The sequence below is a fragment of the Apteryx mantelli genome, chromosome 1 (genome assembly GCF_036417845.1).
Source record: "Apteryx mantelli isolate bAptMan1 chromosome 1, bAptMan1.hap1, whole genome shotgun sequence".
Taxonomy (NCBI): domain Eukaryota; kingdom Metazoa; phylum Chordata; class Aves; order Apterygiformes; family Apterygidae; genus Apteryx; species Apteryx mantelli.
Window position 1 is genome coordinate 32,384,436 of NC_089978.1, and position 16,987 is coordinate 32,401,422.

At 37.3% G+C, this 16,987-nt stretch overlaps 1 protein-coding gene across 2 annotated transcripts in view; it reads left to right on the top strand.

Moving 5' to 3' along the window:
- The window catches only part of KPNA3 (karyopherin subunit alpha 3), a 55,501-nt gene extending 39,875 nt beyond the window's left edge, over positions 1-15,626 (top strand). For both annotated transcript variants that reach the window (XM_067291861.1, XM_013948337.2), the window contains exons 8-17: positions 1,131-1,217; positions 1,612-1,781; positions 2,917-2,961; positions 5,696-5,827; positions 7,048-7,176; positions 8,961-9,065; positions 9,198-9,269; positions 9,368-9,530; positions 10,526-10,620; positions 13,129-15,626. In XM_067291861.1, coding sequence (XP_067147962.1) covers positions 1,131-1,217; positions 1,612-1,781; positions 2,917-2,961; positions 5,696-5,827; positions 7,048-7,176; positions 8,961-9,065; positions 9,198-9,269; positions 9,368-9,530; positions 10,526-10,620; positions 13,129-13,227 — 1,097 coding nt within the window. In that variant the 3' untranslated portion in view covers positions 13,228-15,626. The remainder of the gene's footprint in view (positions 1-1,130; positions 1,218-1,611; positions 1,782-2,916; positions 2,962-5,695; positions 5,828-7,047; positions 7,177-8,960; positions 9,066-9,197; positions 9,270-9,367; positions 9,531-10,525; positions 10,621-13,128) is intronic.
- Positions 15,627-16,987: the final 1,361 nt, after the last annotated feature.

Genomic DNA, 16,987 nt, shown 5'->3' on the forward strand with positions numbered 1-16,987 from the left:
GTAATCTCAGTAATCACCGAGGAAGGGAAGCTGGAATATACCACTTGAGCTGATGGAAGCAGGATGATTGTTACAAGAGAATAAAGAAAGATTGTTCTTAAGCAACATTTTGTTGCTATCTCTCCTAACTTGTCAGCTGTATACAATTGCTGAATTACTCATCTGGGGTGGAGAAGGAATTTTAGGTTGTCTTTATTCTTCATCATAACTCTGTATTTTTCAGTAAAATTTATCAGCAGGTTTTAGCTTGTTGTCACATGTTAAATTATCAACAGAATATTGATTCACAGTTGCTCACAAATTGTATTACAGGTTTTTTGAAGTCTGTAGGTGGGCATTTTAGTGTTTACAGTATCTACAGGAAAATATTATTTCATTCACTGGTATATAAATTGGTCTGTTTTTCTTTGCTCAAAACACTATAGGATGAGTATGATAATGTACAGATTTAAAAAATTGCTGTAAGAATTCCCCCATCTTTCGAAGAATACGGGTTGTCTGAGAGGAAATATCTCACGGGAAAAGTAGAGAGATGGTTCCTCAGATCTCTTAAATATTTAATTCAGCAGACACTGAAATCTGAAATCTTAATCTGATATGTTGCCTGTCTTATGTAAGAGCAAGTTAAAACGGATCTTAGGACTGTATGGCAGATGGATATATATCGTCACTGTGTACAGAAACTAACTATAACTACCTCTTGGGAGGACGGTATTTTCTTAAAGTCAAGATTTGAAGCATATTTGAACAAGTAGGCTGGTCATGCTGCTAGGTATGTATTGCAATCATGGATAACCAGAAAATCTGAATTATCAGGACGTTAAGCCTAGCATCTTTATATTTGGTTTAGAATATATTGAGGCTCGTGCCTCAATAGAAGTATGGGGAAATGTTTAAATGTTTAAATGCGGGGAGCATTGCTGTTTAATTGTTGGTCATTTTCTCAAATCTAGATTTTCATCTCTCTAGTTTTTTATAGAAATGGTTAACTGAGACTTTGTATGCTCTTCATAACAAAAACCTGTATCTTAGTATAATTCATGGTAGAGAAAGTGTTTCATATTAATGGATGAAAATATTGTGCTAGTGCCATGTTCCAGTAAAACAAATCCAATCTTTGCATTCTACAGATGCAGTCCCCCTCTTTTTGAGACTACTTCATTCACCACATCAGAATGTTTGTGAGCAAGCTGTCTGGGCTCTCGGAAATATTATAGGTAACTGTTGTTACTTTTTAAATTATTTGAATTCAGGGATCATTTCCTTTTAGAATTTGACTTTTGAACATTGGCATTATCATATGAGACTATGTTTCCTCTAAATTCTGTGGCTTAATATATTTTTTTTATGTGGCCAGAATTATGTAGGTACTGATTTTTTTTTTAAAGCCTAGCATCACTTGATACACAAAATGTTAACAGGATAAATTTTGTGTCTTCTAAAATATACATACATATCTGTACGTATGTATATTTAATTGAACGTCAACTTTTAGTAGTGGACTACTGGTGAGGAAACATAGAATTTCAGTATCCCAACATGTCATTGCATACATTTCAAAATTTTCCATTTTTAATGTAATTTCTTTTACAACAATTTTCATTTCTGTAGGTGATGGTCCTCAGTGTAGAGATTATGTCATATCACTGGGAGTTGTCAAACCTCTTCTGTCCTTCATCAATCCCTCCATTCCCATCACCTTCCTTCGGAACGTCACATGGGTCATTGTAAATCTCTGCAGGAATAAGGACCCCCCACCGCCTATGGAGACAGTTCAGGAGGTAAATAAAGAATTACAATGGGACAGATAATTTATATACTCTGGGCTAGAGGCCAAATGTTTTACATTGTCATACTACAAATGTATGCATGTTTTTTGACGCTGTCTTGTGCCACTTACCAGTTGTTAAGTGAAATGATTTAGACCAGTTTGGTATTTCTTACTGGGATTATAGTAAAGCTACCTATAACATTTGAAAGTGAGGAATAAGACTAAAGACTCATTAGGCGTATATTAAAACAGAATAAAAATTAATGCTATAGAAAGTGTTAACATACTCAGCATTTAATGTTTTTATCAAAAAAGGCTGCTGTGAACATGATTCTGTATATATAAGTATGTAAATGTAATTATTTTTAGCAAGAGGAAATGTAAATGAACTTGTGAATGTAATGTAGTTCTAGCATTTTGAGTAGTTGCTAATGTGCAGTCAACGTCGAGTCCCCATATGAGAATACAAGCATCTGAAAAACCTTTTAGACTAGTGAACAGGGCAAATATAGTTCAGAGTAGGCACAGCTAATAAAAAAGTGATGCTGTTTGACAAGAACTATACTTGTACATAAAGCTCTTCATCTTCAGATAAATTCCAAAGTACGTATATAGTCTTTCAAGCCATGTAAGGTACAATATTTTAAGAAAGTAAACTTCAATAAAATCTTAAAAATGAAGCAGAGAACAAGGAAAGTTTTATAACTGGGACTTTACCAAATAAAAAAAGTTCTGTTTTAGGCAGCTTTACCGTGGCTAAATTTTACATTTTTTGCATATATGAATACAAAAATATAATTTTACTTCAATCCAAGAGGCTTTTATATATTAATATTAGGCTAATATTTTTAGTATATTGTGTGGTAACTTTTAAGCTTTCATAAATATCAGGGAGATGTTTGCTTATTTTCCCTCAAAGTATAGGCTGCTCTCTGTGCACCTTTGAAGTATAGTACTATTTTGTATTTTTTACAAATTTTAAAATATTTTTATACATAGCTTAGAGTGAATGACCAGTTGCTGGAAAGTGCATGAGTGTAATATGCTCATGCAGTCTCAAGCTAAACTTTGTGACCGCCCTACTTGGATTCAAGCTTGTACAGCAAATTTTATTTTACTGTAATGACTGATGGACTTTTTTTCAGATTTTGCCAGCGTTGTGTGTTCTCATTTACCATACAGATATAAACGTAAGTAATTTCCAAAGTTTTAGATGTTTGGATTCTTTGTGTTTTCTCTAGAGAGAAAATGCTTGAAGATTGTATTTAAACAGCAAACTTTTTTGTGTGTGTTAACTTATAGTAAATGCACAATTAAAATACTAAGACGAATATAATTGTCATTCAGAGGATAAAAAATAAAGTGCAAACACCTTTTCTGATATTTTTTTTCTGAAAATCTTTTTATTCTTTGCGTAATAATCTATGTTTAAAAAAAAAAAAAAGAAAGAAAACCTATATTGCAGAATTGAGCACTAGAAATTCAGGAAGCGTCAGCTTTTCCATCAGCTTCACTTTAATTCTGCCACAGGTTGTATTTATGCGTGGATGAAGTATAATAGTTGTGGGGAAAAATGCATAATACTGTATTTCACTCCAATCATATATTGTGATCGTTTGGGTAAATCTGACTTCTGTTACCTTTTGGGTGCCTGACTGACCACCCATTTAACTGGAGAAATCGCATATGAAAATATATTTAAATGATCACCAGTAAACTATTCTGTTTCGTGGAACCTTTGCTGACTTTTCAGGATACTAATACTAAACCTTCAGTACTTCCCACATTCTTGAGCTATGAGTTTACATAAATTTTCTGAGTAAAATCCTAGTGGGATGGATTTATATCCTCAGGCATGACATTGGGACTTTAGAAAGTAAAATCTGAATAACTAAAGGATAATAAACTGCTTTTCTCATCCTCCTTCCATCAGGACTTTATAATGCCTTGGCCTCTTGCTCTCTGTAGTAACCTTCAATTTAGAGAAGCAGAAATTGAGCCCTTATGGTGGGTCTGGGCATAGGGAATAAGATTAGTGGAACTGTCTTTGGTTACTTCCAGAACGAGGTAGTGGTGCTTCTGCTGCTCTTTTAATGGTGTAGCTTGGCTCCATAAAATATTTGCAAAACAGTTTAATCTGGGATTTTGCCAGGGTTTTCCAGAGCAATGCGAGTGGGAGACAGACAGCAAATGGTGGCTTTACAGTTTATAATTTGGACAAACCTGAATAGAATTTCATAGAAGAGACCAGAAATACTTCTAAACTATAGGCTTTTTTTCCTGCCAAATCTGAAAGCTTTTTGTAAGCAATGATTGTGTGAGAGCTTCTTAAAGTAGATATGAGATTATGTGATGCCAGATTTTGACTAATCTCAGTTAGGGTGCCTTTTTTGATCCTGAGAGTCAGGTGCTAGTTTGGAGGTACTAGTGCGGTCCCAGGCTCTCTGTATTGGAGCAACAAACCTATCTTTGGAGATGAGTCAGTGATGCAGGTAGGACAGCCAACAGTCCTGTGAGCGCTTCTTGCAGCTGCTGCTCTCCTCACCAACAGGTCTATGGGGCAGCAAATTGGTGAGGCACCATCTCTCACCGCTTCTGCTGCGGTACTGGCTCCACTGCCACATATTCTGCTGTCCCTGCGGCATTACTGGGTGCGGGGCAGCAGCAGGCTTGGTCAGCAAAGCATTAGGTCTGTGCTGTCTGGTGCCTGGAGCTGGGTGGAAGCAGCCTATGGATCAGGGCTTTAAAGATTCCTGTATTTCAAGTACTATGTTGCTGTCTTAATAGCTTGGAATTTTAGATGGGTTTATATGATTGTTTTAAAAATCAGATGCAGATGCCTTATGTGAAGAGCGGATGAGGTTTGCATTAGTTAAGTTGTCCAAGAGGACAAGTTGTCATGTTCCAGGACAAATTCCAGAGAGCACCTGCTTTGCTTTAGTTAACATCAGAAATTTGCAAAGAAATATATAGATGTATGTACCTCTGCAGGTGATGTCCTCAGTGGGGTCCAATTTTCTCTTCCTGCTGTTTCTAACATCTTCTCAAAGTGATGGGATGTCGCTCTCTGCTGGCTTTGTTTCTGCTTCAGATACTATCTCTAAAATGGCTGTAACTTCTGTAACTTTTCTTCTTTTTTTTGAGGGCTCTCAAATCATCCTTATCAAGTCATCAGTGACTCGATAAGTCACTGTTCTCTAAGATTCTGAGAGTGCCCAAGGTGACAGTCACTTCTTTGTCTGTGTATTTTCTCTTTGCCTGGACAGTTGCCTCCTTGCAGTAGTTGTTAGCCTTTTGGCTGGTGTAAGAACACCTTTCCTTTCCTGTGGATTTTAATCACAATATGAGGGCAAAAAAGGCACACATGCAGAATAGAGTTTGTGGTTTGACTTCAAATCTCCAGTATTGATCAGAAATAATAAAGTGTCGATAGATGGATCCAAAGAACTGCCAGGCAACTTACGCATTTTGTGATCAAAAGATAGCACATCTAGCAGAAATTATAGCAGTGCTAGATGGCTGGGTGTTTATAGTCTTGAGAAGGTCACTAGCAGAGTTATTTACCTGAGTTAGTTGTCTATCTTTGAATGACAAATCAAGCCCAACAATTTACCTTTGTGAGGTTACATGCTGTAACTGTGCAGCAACATGTTGTATTTAATTAAATAATTTTTTTTAGAGAGGACATACAAATACACATACAAATTATTAAGATGGAGCAAATGGCTCCCTGTTTTCATAGTTGTATGTAGTAATCTAACATTTTACTAATTTACTATCCCTGTAATATTTGAGTTTTTCTTGTAACTAAATTGCATGCTCTTCCTGCTCCCCTAAACATGTGGAATATTGATCGCTAAATTAAGACTCCATTGTATGGATTTTATTGTTCATTCTGCAAATCTTGTTTTTTCCAACTTGTAGATTCTTGTGGACACTGTTTGGGCTTTGTCCTACTTAACAGATGGTGGTAACGAACAGATACAAATGGTGATTGATTCAGGAGTTGTACCTTTTCTAGTTCCCCTTCTGAGCCATCAGGAGGTTAAAGTTCAAGTAAGTCTGGTTCTGTTTCCATTGAATAGTCTTTTGTAAGCTATTTTCTAAACATTCTGCCCTAGAATATTTATTAGTAGGGTACTTGGATGAGCATTCATAGCTCTACTTGTTGTAGGTAAAAGTGAGCAGAAATGTTATCCACACTAAGGTAAAAAGATTATTTAAAACTATATTAAAACTGTTTTGTTTGAGATTAGTTTGATTTTAATGAAGTGATAGGTTAAACATTAACCTCCATTGTGCAATTGGCAGGGGTGCATTCCTTTTGTACTCCTAGAATATTTAATGAAAATACAAATAGGTTTTACATTTTCCAGAATTTAAAAGTATACATAATCTTTTCTGTAACTGCCTATATAGTTGCTGCATATTCTGTCTAAATAGTCATGGAAGTCAATTATTATTTTAAGACCTTTTGAACATTGAAGTATTCGCAGACATGGAGTCTTTTTAGTAAAGTAAATTTCTAGTTAGCTTCAAAAGGTAGGTTAACGGATCTTCCTTACCTAATTTCAACAACAAAGGGAAACTAAAAGTTATGTAATGTATACTTGGTTTTCAAAACCAGCCATTGGACTTGGGGACTTTTGATGCATCTGTGTATCTGTCATGTTTGGTTAGTTTGTACTTCAGATGAGATTTGGCTGCCTTGAAATCTGTCAGACCAGTTCACTTGATGAAGAGGAGTCTCTCTAGTATTCTGTCAGTCGTAAAGCATTTAATAACTAATACAAAAAGATTAAAAAAAAGTTCACTTCTGAAAGTCAATTGAGAGTCAACAGGAAGAAAAGTAGTCATGCTTTTTTAAAGTCTGTAATAGAGATTTGAATGGAGAAATAAACAACCTTGGAAGTTGTAGTCAAAGCCTAGAAACATTAAATGTATCTCAGATCAGACACATGATGAATTAATTCCTCTAACATATCTTTTCTTTTAACATCTTTTTGCTTTCTAATCTTGGCACTTTTTGAGTTGAACTGCAGTACTTCTATTCAGTAAAATGCTGTACTGTGTGTTTCTGTTTTGATGAAACAGTGCCCATTTTTCTGAATACAGCTAGAAAGATGAAGTGCTAAATTGTATTTTGCAAAGTGCTTTTTTTTTTTTTTTTTAAAGAAGAGGCACATTTTTAAATGATCTTTGTTTTAGCCTAAGTAACGTCGATGTCTTTAACATGCTTTTTCTTTCCCCCCACCCTCCCCACTTTGAATATTCAGACAGCAGCACTGAGAGCAGTAGGCAACATAGTAACTGGTACTGATGAACAAACACAAGTTGTTCTCAATTGTGATGTTTTGTCTCATTTCCCAAATCTACTGACGCATCCAAAAGAGAAGATAAACAAGGTATGTTATGGTTTGTTTGTTTCTTCCTAACTTAATCTTTTGTGTTAAAAAATAAACAGTAGACTATAGCATGCTACAGAAGAATTTCTTATAGCTATTTTTGTTGGGATATGAGCAATTCTGTATAAAGACACAACCTTTCAGGCTGGTGCTTCCTCAGGTCTAAAGTCTTTAAAGGCTTTAACAGGTAGACTGGGGATCCATACATTGATGTTGATATCCAGTGCTCTTTGGGGTGACTTGATGCTCTTAGCTTTGAAGCGTGGTACTTTTTGCTTTTGCAAGCTGAGTAATTTGATTACAGTTATTCATAACTAAGGATCGTTACTTTCAGTTGAGTCCAGTAAGATGGATAAGATTGTTCCAGCTTCTCCACTTCACAGAACAAAGTGGTTTGATGAACCAACTTATTTTGGTAGTGGAGTTTGCTCTCTTCTCTTGTCCATCCTAAACTTCAAGGGAGCAGGGGAATACTGCTGTGGGTTTGTGAAAGCTAGCCTAGCGCTTCCTCTCCTTCCTTTTCCCATCAAGTGTGTCAGTGGGAACTTTGCTGCTGCAAGGAGTGGATGTGATAGGGGAGTTAGATGAAAGTAAGTGATTGGTGCCCTCCTTTCCATATTTGATGATACTTGCATTTTTTTGATATTCATCATGGGTCCTTCTACTACAAAGATGATGCTGGCTGGGGAGGAGGCTTTTCTCTTTCCTCTGGCCTTTTGTGTTTAGCTTGCATGATCTCCCTATGTAGTGTGCCACTGAGAAGGAACCTGTCAGAGAGGAATCTACTTCTTCAGGACCTGTCAGCTGCAAAGAGCTCTGAAGAAGTTATCGTTGTCGGTTCTAACAGCTATGATTTCTTTCTGCCTGCCCTTCTAGCACTCAGAAAAGAGCCATAAGGACCTCCTTTTGAATGGCAAGAAAGAGTTTTTATGTAAGGGGAGTCTCTAAATGCCTTTGAGTTTTAAGTGTAAGTTATGAGGAGCAAATACAAATAAAAGACAGATATACATCCCTGGAAAATGGGACCCGTTAGGTTTTTTTTCTGCAGTCTTTCATAATTGACTATTAGTTGGCTTTTTAAAAATCTGTTTTTACTTAAGACTGGAGCTTTTTTAATTTGTTGTTCTGGCTTGTCTTGACAAATAGCTCCTTTGCAACCAGGAATTTGTACCTGCCGTGAGATTGTTAGTTATGCTGATAAACCACCTGAGGAAAAAAACTGCAGAGTAAGGAGTCCAGTCTGATACTTAGTAAGAGACCTCGAATAAGCTTTGTTAGCTCCACTTCCTGTTTCAAGAAAATGGGATGTAGGATTGGTCGTCTTTTATATAATACAGAGAGCTACTACTAAGCTGTCAGGCCAAACATTACAGGATAAATCTCTTTTTTTTGAGGCTTTATTGATTTCTTATTTTCTTTGCAAAACTGATGTAAAATTTAAAACATGGCCATGACTCTGGCCACGCAAAGTTGGATATAAGATGTAAGTCAGTATTGCTGCAACGGCATGGAGACACTCCTTGTGTAAATAAGAATCTGGCCCAATGAATTAATAGCGTTAACTTCGCATTGATCTCCTGCGTGTTTGGCTTTTGTGGTGCAATAAAAGTTTGTGTGGTAGAAGTGCTGTTGGGGAAGAAAGCTAGAAGCTTTATTTAGTGATTAGTCATGGTATAATTTGGGGGTTTGAGGTGGTTTTGCTCAGTTTGGTTGGGTTTTTTAATCTGTTGACTAGTTAGAATGTTTTTTTAAGTGTTCCGCTTTTTTATTTTGTCCAACTGTAGGAAGCAGTTTGGTTCCTTTCCAATATCACAGCAGGAAACCAGCAACAAGTTCAGGCTGTAATAGATGCTGGGCTAATCCCTATGATCATACACCAGCTGGCTAAGGTCAGTCAAACGATCAGCTATGCAAGTTGTCATCTTCTTTTTATAAATCTGACATGAGGAGCCTGTGATTTTTAATAAGCTTTACAGATGTTTCTATGCTGATTTTAATGAGCTATTAATTTGATTCTTCAGGGGGACTTTGGAACACAAAAGGAAGCTGCTTGGGCAATTAGCAATTTGACAATAAGTGGGAGAAAAGATCAGGTATGTGTAGCTGGATTTCAAATTGTCACTAAAACATTATACATGCAGCCATTTGTGAGAAGTAGAATGCTGAAAGCATGTTTTTTTCCATTATTTAGGTTGAATACCTTGTACAGCAAAATGTAATCCCACCGTTCTGCAATCTACTCTCAGTAAAGGATTCTCAAGTGGTACAGGTGGTGCTGGATGGTCTGAAAAACATCCTGATAATGGCTGGTGATGAGGCCAGCACAATAGCTGAAATTATAGAAGAGTGTGGAGGTAAGTGCTTATTAGGCTTTTTAAAAAATTTAATTTCCTGCATATCAGTCTGTCTTGCCCTTATTCACTGCTGTTGATGTTTATTGCAGCATTTTTTGACCATGGGCTATTTGAATCAGCAAGTTGAGGCTATTGTAATGAGAGGAATGGCACCCTTTATTTCTTTTTAGTTTATTTTGTTTTCAGGAACTGCCATGTTGGAGGCAATCAGTGTAGTAGCTTTCTGTACAAAATTTTTTAGGTACGGTTGTATTAAATAACTTTTAAATGAGAATTGCATTTCTTTTCATTTGGTGATTGCATACACTGGGTTCTGCAGTAAAACAGGTAATTCTTGCTTCAGTTCACTGCCTTGGAAGCAGATGTTAGGATTATAATTTTGCTACAGACCAAAGCAGGCTGAGGAGTCAGACTTGGTTATTGCAATGCTAGTTTTAACACATGCTTATTAATGTATTATGATAAGGAAGAAGTAAATGGATGTTTAAGAGCTTGCCATTTTGGAAGTTTTTCTCTTGTATATATCATAATCAGTTTTAAAATGAGTCTAGGGTTTTAAACTGCTCTTGGTGGGAACTTTCTCACCTTGTTTGTTATTTAATACTTATAAACAACATATAAATGAAGCCAGTTCCTTTTAGTGATATACAGAAAGCACAATGACTGGAACAAAAGCTATATACCATACAGCAGAGTATAAAAACTTGAGTACAGAGGGTTTCATCTAAGTTGTATGAAAGAGAGAAGGTTGCAGTACCCTGTGTTCATAGAATTGGATATACTATAGCATGCGAAGGTTCATAAACTACATTTTTTTCCCTTAGAGACAAAAATAGCTATTTTGTAGATAATATTTGGAAATTGGGCTACATCTTTTCTAGTATGCTTCAATACTAATGTTTTGTTATTTTTTTCAAAGCTTAATTTTTTCAAGGTAGTCAGTAACTCACTTCATTGTAAACATATTAAACTCTTCTCCGTTGTCTTTTATCCAGGGTTAGAGAAAATCGAAGCTTTGCAACAGCATGAGAATGAAGACATTTATAAACTAGCATTTGAAATCATAGATCAGTATTTCTCTGGTGATGATGTAAGTATGCTAAAGACTGAAGTTTGTATGCGCTGTGCTGTTACTGTTTCCTTAGCAAGCCCATTGTCGTTCCTTAACTCGGTTCCAACTGTCATGAGCATTGGTTGTCTGTAAAGTAATTTTTCCTCATCCTTTCTCAGTACACCTTCCCTTAATTAAAAGTATAAATTGGTAGATGTTGACCTTACATTTGACTCATTGACATGTACATTGACAGGTAATTCCTTGTAGTTAGAATCTAACAGTCCTCTGTCTCTTCTTTTTACTTTCTCAGAAATTAGTCTCAGTTCTTAGGAGTTGGGGAGTGAATCCTTACTTTCAGATAGATTTCTGTGTTTCAGCTCTGTAATTAGTCAGTCTGCATTCTCTATTGGAAAGAGTCATTCAAGAACAGAACAGAAAACTTTCTGCAGGTGTTTGATGTGGACCATCTGGTATTTTGTTGTGTCCTGGTTAGGTATTTTAAGCCTTTGGGTTCTAGCTCTTCCTGCTACGGGCTGCCTCAGAAGCACTTCACCAAATCATTTGAAGAGGAATATCAATGGCCTTTCCTAGGCCTGCCAGGTGTTTGCACTTCTGAAGCTTAGCAGAACTGTCTTTAGTTCTTCTGGCTAAGAAATCCATTAAATTGAACTATCCAGGTATTAGCTCTAACTTTAGGACTTACTTTTCGATTCATGGGCCCATTGTGTGGCTGCAAAGTTAATCACCAGAAGTTTACAATATATTCCTTATGCTTGTAATGATTCTGTGGGCAGTGTCTAATAATATTCGTAATGGCTCTGAGACTTCTGTGGTTGGTTAACTTAAAAGCACAGTCTAGTTGGTGCTGGTAGAAACCTCTTGTGGTTTGTGCTCCCTTTTGTGCATTTAAATTAAATCAGTTTATGTGAAAGTAACCTATGACTAATTTGCTGGATTTACCTCCTTTACTTAGATTACCGAGACTTGACTTCAGATTATTGCTTATACTGTCACCCATGTTTTCTGGGGTTTCTGAGACTTACTAGAAATTTTAGAAAATCCGTGATGGGGAGATAGTAATTAAAACATAAAAACAGGCATAGTTTTTTTTTTTTAGGAAGTAACTATAAGTGACAAAATGAAGCCTAGTCACTCTGAGGACCAGTGCAAGAAAAAAAAAAAAACAACAAATTACCCTAAGGAGACAAAAGACTGATTATATTAGCCTGCTTGCTGTCATTAAGATAGACTTCCCAGGGGTATTCCTGTCTCCTATCACTTCAGGAGCTTCTGTGCTCTTGGAAGATGTTGCAGGCAACTACTTCTCCCCTTATTGTTAATCCCATCTGCTCCTTTGCTGAGCCTTATAAAAGGGACAGGCAGCTGGCATCTACTTTAGGACAACACTAATAGCTTCCTGGCTTTGATTTATTGTGTTAAAGGCACGTGAACTTTGGCAATATTGCTTTATACTACCCCTGCAGAAGACAGAAGGGCTAATTTATCAACATGCAAATATTTGCCAAGCCTTCTAAATCCAAATTCAATCTTCATTTTGGGAATGACGTGCTCTAGTTTTCTTTCTGAAGATCGTTGCTGTCCCTGAAGGTCTGAATCCATCCCTCCAATTTAGATATTTAGGGAGATGTAAGGACCTCTGGTGATTCAGTTCTGAAGTCCACAGTACTCCAATGCTGGACCTCAGAAACCTGTAAATCGCCTCCCTCCCCGACCAAAGGGCTCTTACCTGCTTCTGAATGAGCCGCAGTTTGAGACAAGGCACACAGTTCCTGCAGCCTGGCTTGCAGAGGTGTTACGTTCAGAGAACAGTTTCAGCTGATGATTTGGGGGAGCATGGGTGAGGGTTGAAGTTGTGCATATTGAAGCTGCTGACCGTATTACTTTTTGTTTCTAGAGACAGTTATGTCAGTAATACCTAACTTATAACGGCTCTGAGGAAATTGGGAACTTCATCTTCTATACTGATGCCTTTCATTCTACGTTCCTATAGTAATCAAGTATTTTTGATGAAATATTTCAGATTGTGGTTGAGCGCCATATAAAATTCTGAAATGAGTTACTCTAACTCCTTTAGTTTCTAATAGGAGATACTGATGACTCTTCTAAGCTTTATAAGACAATTATTTCTATCAGCTGCCAATAAAAGTTATTTTCATGTTGCAATAAACTGGAGAAAGTACAAAACTAATTTTGGATTTCACAGCTAGTGATTAGCCAACTCAAGAAAAGCTGAAAACTGATGTTTAGAATTAAATCACACGAGCAAAATAGCCACTGCTTTGACCAAGCAGCGACCCAGTCCTTAGCCATTTCAATTTTCTGTTTCCCTAATGTTATCAGAAAAAATGGATGTTGTTTTTCTTTTTAAACATAACTGAAGAATTGAATTGGAAAAGCTAATCTAATTTTATTACAATAATATTTTTTTTAAAAATAGATAAACATTTGCGAATTTCTTCTACATGTACTGAATTGTGCAAGGAATTGGCTTCTCATGAATTTTATTGTTCATGTATTTTATAGATCGATGAAGATCCCAGTCTCATTCCTGAAGCCACTCAAGGAGGTACTTACAATTTTGACCCAACGGCCAACCTTCAAACAAAAGAGTTTAATTTTTAAGTTCAATAAAATGCAGCTTCTCTGTCCCACACCAATATGAAGCACCACCAGATGGCTACCAAGTGAAGAAACAAAAGGCTCCAAGACACACATGCCTCTTCGTTTTGATGCTTCTAAAGCAAGCCATGTATCGGTCACTTTGCAGTTGCCAAACGTCACTATCACATGGACTGTAAATGCATATGCATGATCTCTTAAACTGTTTTAGAATTCTTTTTAACAGTCCCAACTACCTTTTTTTGCCTTTTTCCTGGTGCCACATGCTGACAACCGCAATCTGCAGTTTTGTTAAGAATATTCCATAGTGGTGGCACATCGGCTTTCCACTGAAAAGTAGCTTCTTTGGAAAATGGTGCGCTGTGGATCAAGACACTTTGGTATGATGCGTACATTTTGGAAGACTTTACAGGGGCCCGGTTTGTTCTGGGCCTCCATCATCGTCCTCCACAAACATATTTTCATATACTTTATGTGGAAGAATAGATTAAAAAATGCAAGCCAAATGAATTTCATTGGTGAAACTGAAATAAAAGTAACTTAAAAAAAAAAGAAACACTTGGCAATTGATTAAACACTTAAGTTTAAAACAAACAAACAAAACTACTTCATCTATCAGTAATTGATGTGTGTTCATTAACTGCCTCAGAAACCAGGGTTGGAGAATGAACTGTAGATTTGGACTGGTAAAGCTTTTGCCATTATACCTAATTTTTGAGAACAGCGAGCCCTATTTGACCACTCACTTCAGCCTGTGTGTTCCTGCTGTTTTGAAGTAATCAAATGCTGTGCATGGTATTTTACCTGAGCTACAACCTGTTATGGACTTGAACTTCTGTTTAAGCTGAAAGCAAGAGTCCCAGACTGTAGAGAAAAAAATTCTGTCCAAAAATGTATTAGTTAAAAAGAATCTTGCTTTCAACTTTCAGTAGTCAATATATTTTGTTTTAAATTGATAATTGGATATGGTTGATTTATATTGGGTTTAAACTGTGGAGCTTTCATGTTTACTGTAATTTAGTCTTAAACTATTTTTTACTTAGTAACCAGTGCTTATGATGATGTGGTTGGCAACAAACCAGCAACTACTTAGAAGCGTCATAAAAGCTTCATTCTTGGAGTATTGGAAGAGTAATTCAGACATTAGTCTCAAACCTTATTCACATGATTAAAAAGATACAAACTGGTTGATGTGTGAGGCTATATGGAAGCTGCAGTTATTCAGCATAAACCTGATGTGCAGCGCACATTAAATAACTCTGCGTAAGGTATGTGAGGTCATTGCTTTTGGAAAATCATCTGGCCCAGTCATTTTCAAAGGGATTTTGATATCACTGGGGTGAAGATGGATCATTTTGAAATTCTGTAAGCTATCACACAAACTGGTTTTGTTGCTGTTGTTTACTGGGTGTAACTTCCCAATGCATTGATGTGAAGGGATAGAAAAATCTAAACTAATTTAGTTATTGGATGTGGGTTGTATTTACTGTGATGAAGATAAGGACAGATGCCATCAGAGCTTTGTGGATCAGCTGTTTTTCCACTGATGAACAACGCATAGCAGGTGTGCATTCATTAAATATATATCTGCCAAGGTGGAGCCACTTTAAAGAGTGAGTTGTCTTGTATCTCAACTGGATACAAGCGTATGTTTAAACTGCAAGATTTTTACTTGCTAGATAATCTGTTTTAATATAGTGGTTTGGCCTCTGATTATTTATAGGTTTTATAAATTTTAGAATCAATTTCTCTTTAAGGTGGCTCAGATTTTTCAACTCTTGTGCACATAAAATTGAGTTGAAGTTCATTGTGCCTTTTTTCTTTTCCCAAAAGTTGAGTTGAAGCTTCATATGGTAACTGCATCCTGTTCACACACTATAGTCTAAAATCTTGAAACTGTGTGGTGTTCGCTAAAAAACTAAACAATAAAAAGTCAAAGTTAGGTAAGGTCACAAAGTTTTTGTGAAATTAGAGTTCCAGCAGACGTTATTGTGAACAAATATTTCCCCTTCTAACTCAATTTTGTTTCCCCTATATGCCGTATAGACTGACGGTTACCCTGTTCAGCCTGCACTCACTATTATCCTAGAGATTACAAACAAATTGATATTAAAATAACAGTTTTCCACTACTGTGAAGATTTGATCTTTTTCTTGCACTCAATGCATTACATTGAAAGTGAACATGGGAGAACTGAGGAAGGCAAGGCAAAGCGTTTGCTCAGTTCTTTCTGTTGTGACCTTATCAGCTTTTGATTGGGATTGCACCATTTCATAGTTAATAAAGGAAACAAAGTATATTGCTGCACTTTTACGTTTTCAGAACAGTGTTTAAAATTGCATTGTTTTTATTATTTTTTTAAACTATCAGTTAAAATAGACTAAAACGTTCTTTCAAAGAGGCATCTAAATGTGTTCCTAATTTTGTATATGGGCTTAGGTTTTGTAACCAATAAAAAGCTGCTATCAAATACTACAAAAAATTCAAGAACTTATTTTGAAAATTACAGAACTGCTTAGTCTTCACACATTGACTTAGGGGGTTTTGTCTCTGACTAGGTTTTAGTTAGCAGAGCTCCACATCCAAGTTGGAAATATGTTACCGCAGTGAATAAAGTCAGCTGACCCAGTGATCTCTGAAACTTTGGATAGTGGTCTAGTACGGAGTTTTATATTTTTTAAGGAAACGTTTCCCAAACGTGTACAGGAGGCCATGGTAAGTGGTCTGTGGCTGATCCACGTAACTGTACTAGAGCACAGGTGCAGTTAGAAGTTTGAAGGTGCCCCGTAGTTTTGAGGAGCTTTCACAATCCCTTTCTGCCTCTGGAAACCTGCTTTCCAAGCTCCATGTGTCGGGCTCCGACTGTTGCTTCAGCCTGAACGCGCAGCTCGGGGTGCTATGCGGATGGGCCCTGCTCTGCCCCCCGCCGTGCCGCGGGGGCTGCCCAAGGCGAGCGTTGGGCAGGAGCCAGCCCTTCCCGGGGCTCCTGCACCAGTGACCTGCCGGGGGGTTGCATTGCCCGGTGACCCCCTCGTGAGTACGGTCCTGCTTTAATTACGCAGCAGCGCCAGCGAAGGGAGAGCTCTCAAGCTGCTGGAAAGCCGCCTGCGGCTCTGCACCAGCAGGTTCACCATCTGTGTCCCTGGTGAGGGAGTCCGGGTAGCCGCCCCTGGAGAAGACTCTCACTCTCCACAGCCACAGAGATGGTGGAGAGGAGCCTCCAATGCCTGATACTAGTCCTTGCGAATGCTCTTCCACAGGAATATGAAAGCCAAAACCTGAGATTTTCAGAAGAATGCAACACCCGTCTCCAAAAGCAACTTCATCCCTTTGGTTCCTTTAGCTTTCAGTTGACAAAATGAAACTCTGAAAGCAGGCAGTTTTTGCAATCTGTTACTGTGCAGCAGTACATCCCTCCTAGGTGACTTGAAACACCCTACATTGGAATAAAGTACGCAGTACTTTAACAAACATTTTAGGGGGGAAAAAAAGCGACTAGAGAATATCCGTGTATTCCCTGTGCTTTCTTCAAATGCAAACACTTCTATTTGATTTGCTCAGCGAGTAAGGGAGCCCAGTGACAGGCATATTTTTAAAACTGTTTAAAATCTTAGTGGACTGTGTGATAGTTCAGGCCTCAAATCGGACCCGTTTTGTTACTCTAAACTGATAGATTATGTCCTCTGGATTTGGAGTCTGTTTCAAACTAGTCTTTTCTACGAAAACAGCCTAGTTGTGTGTTGGCTTCCTCCTGTCAGCTGCA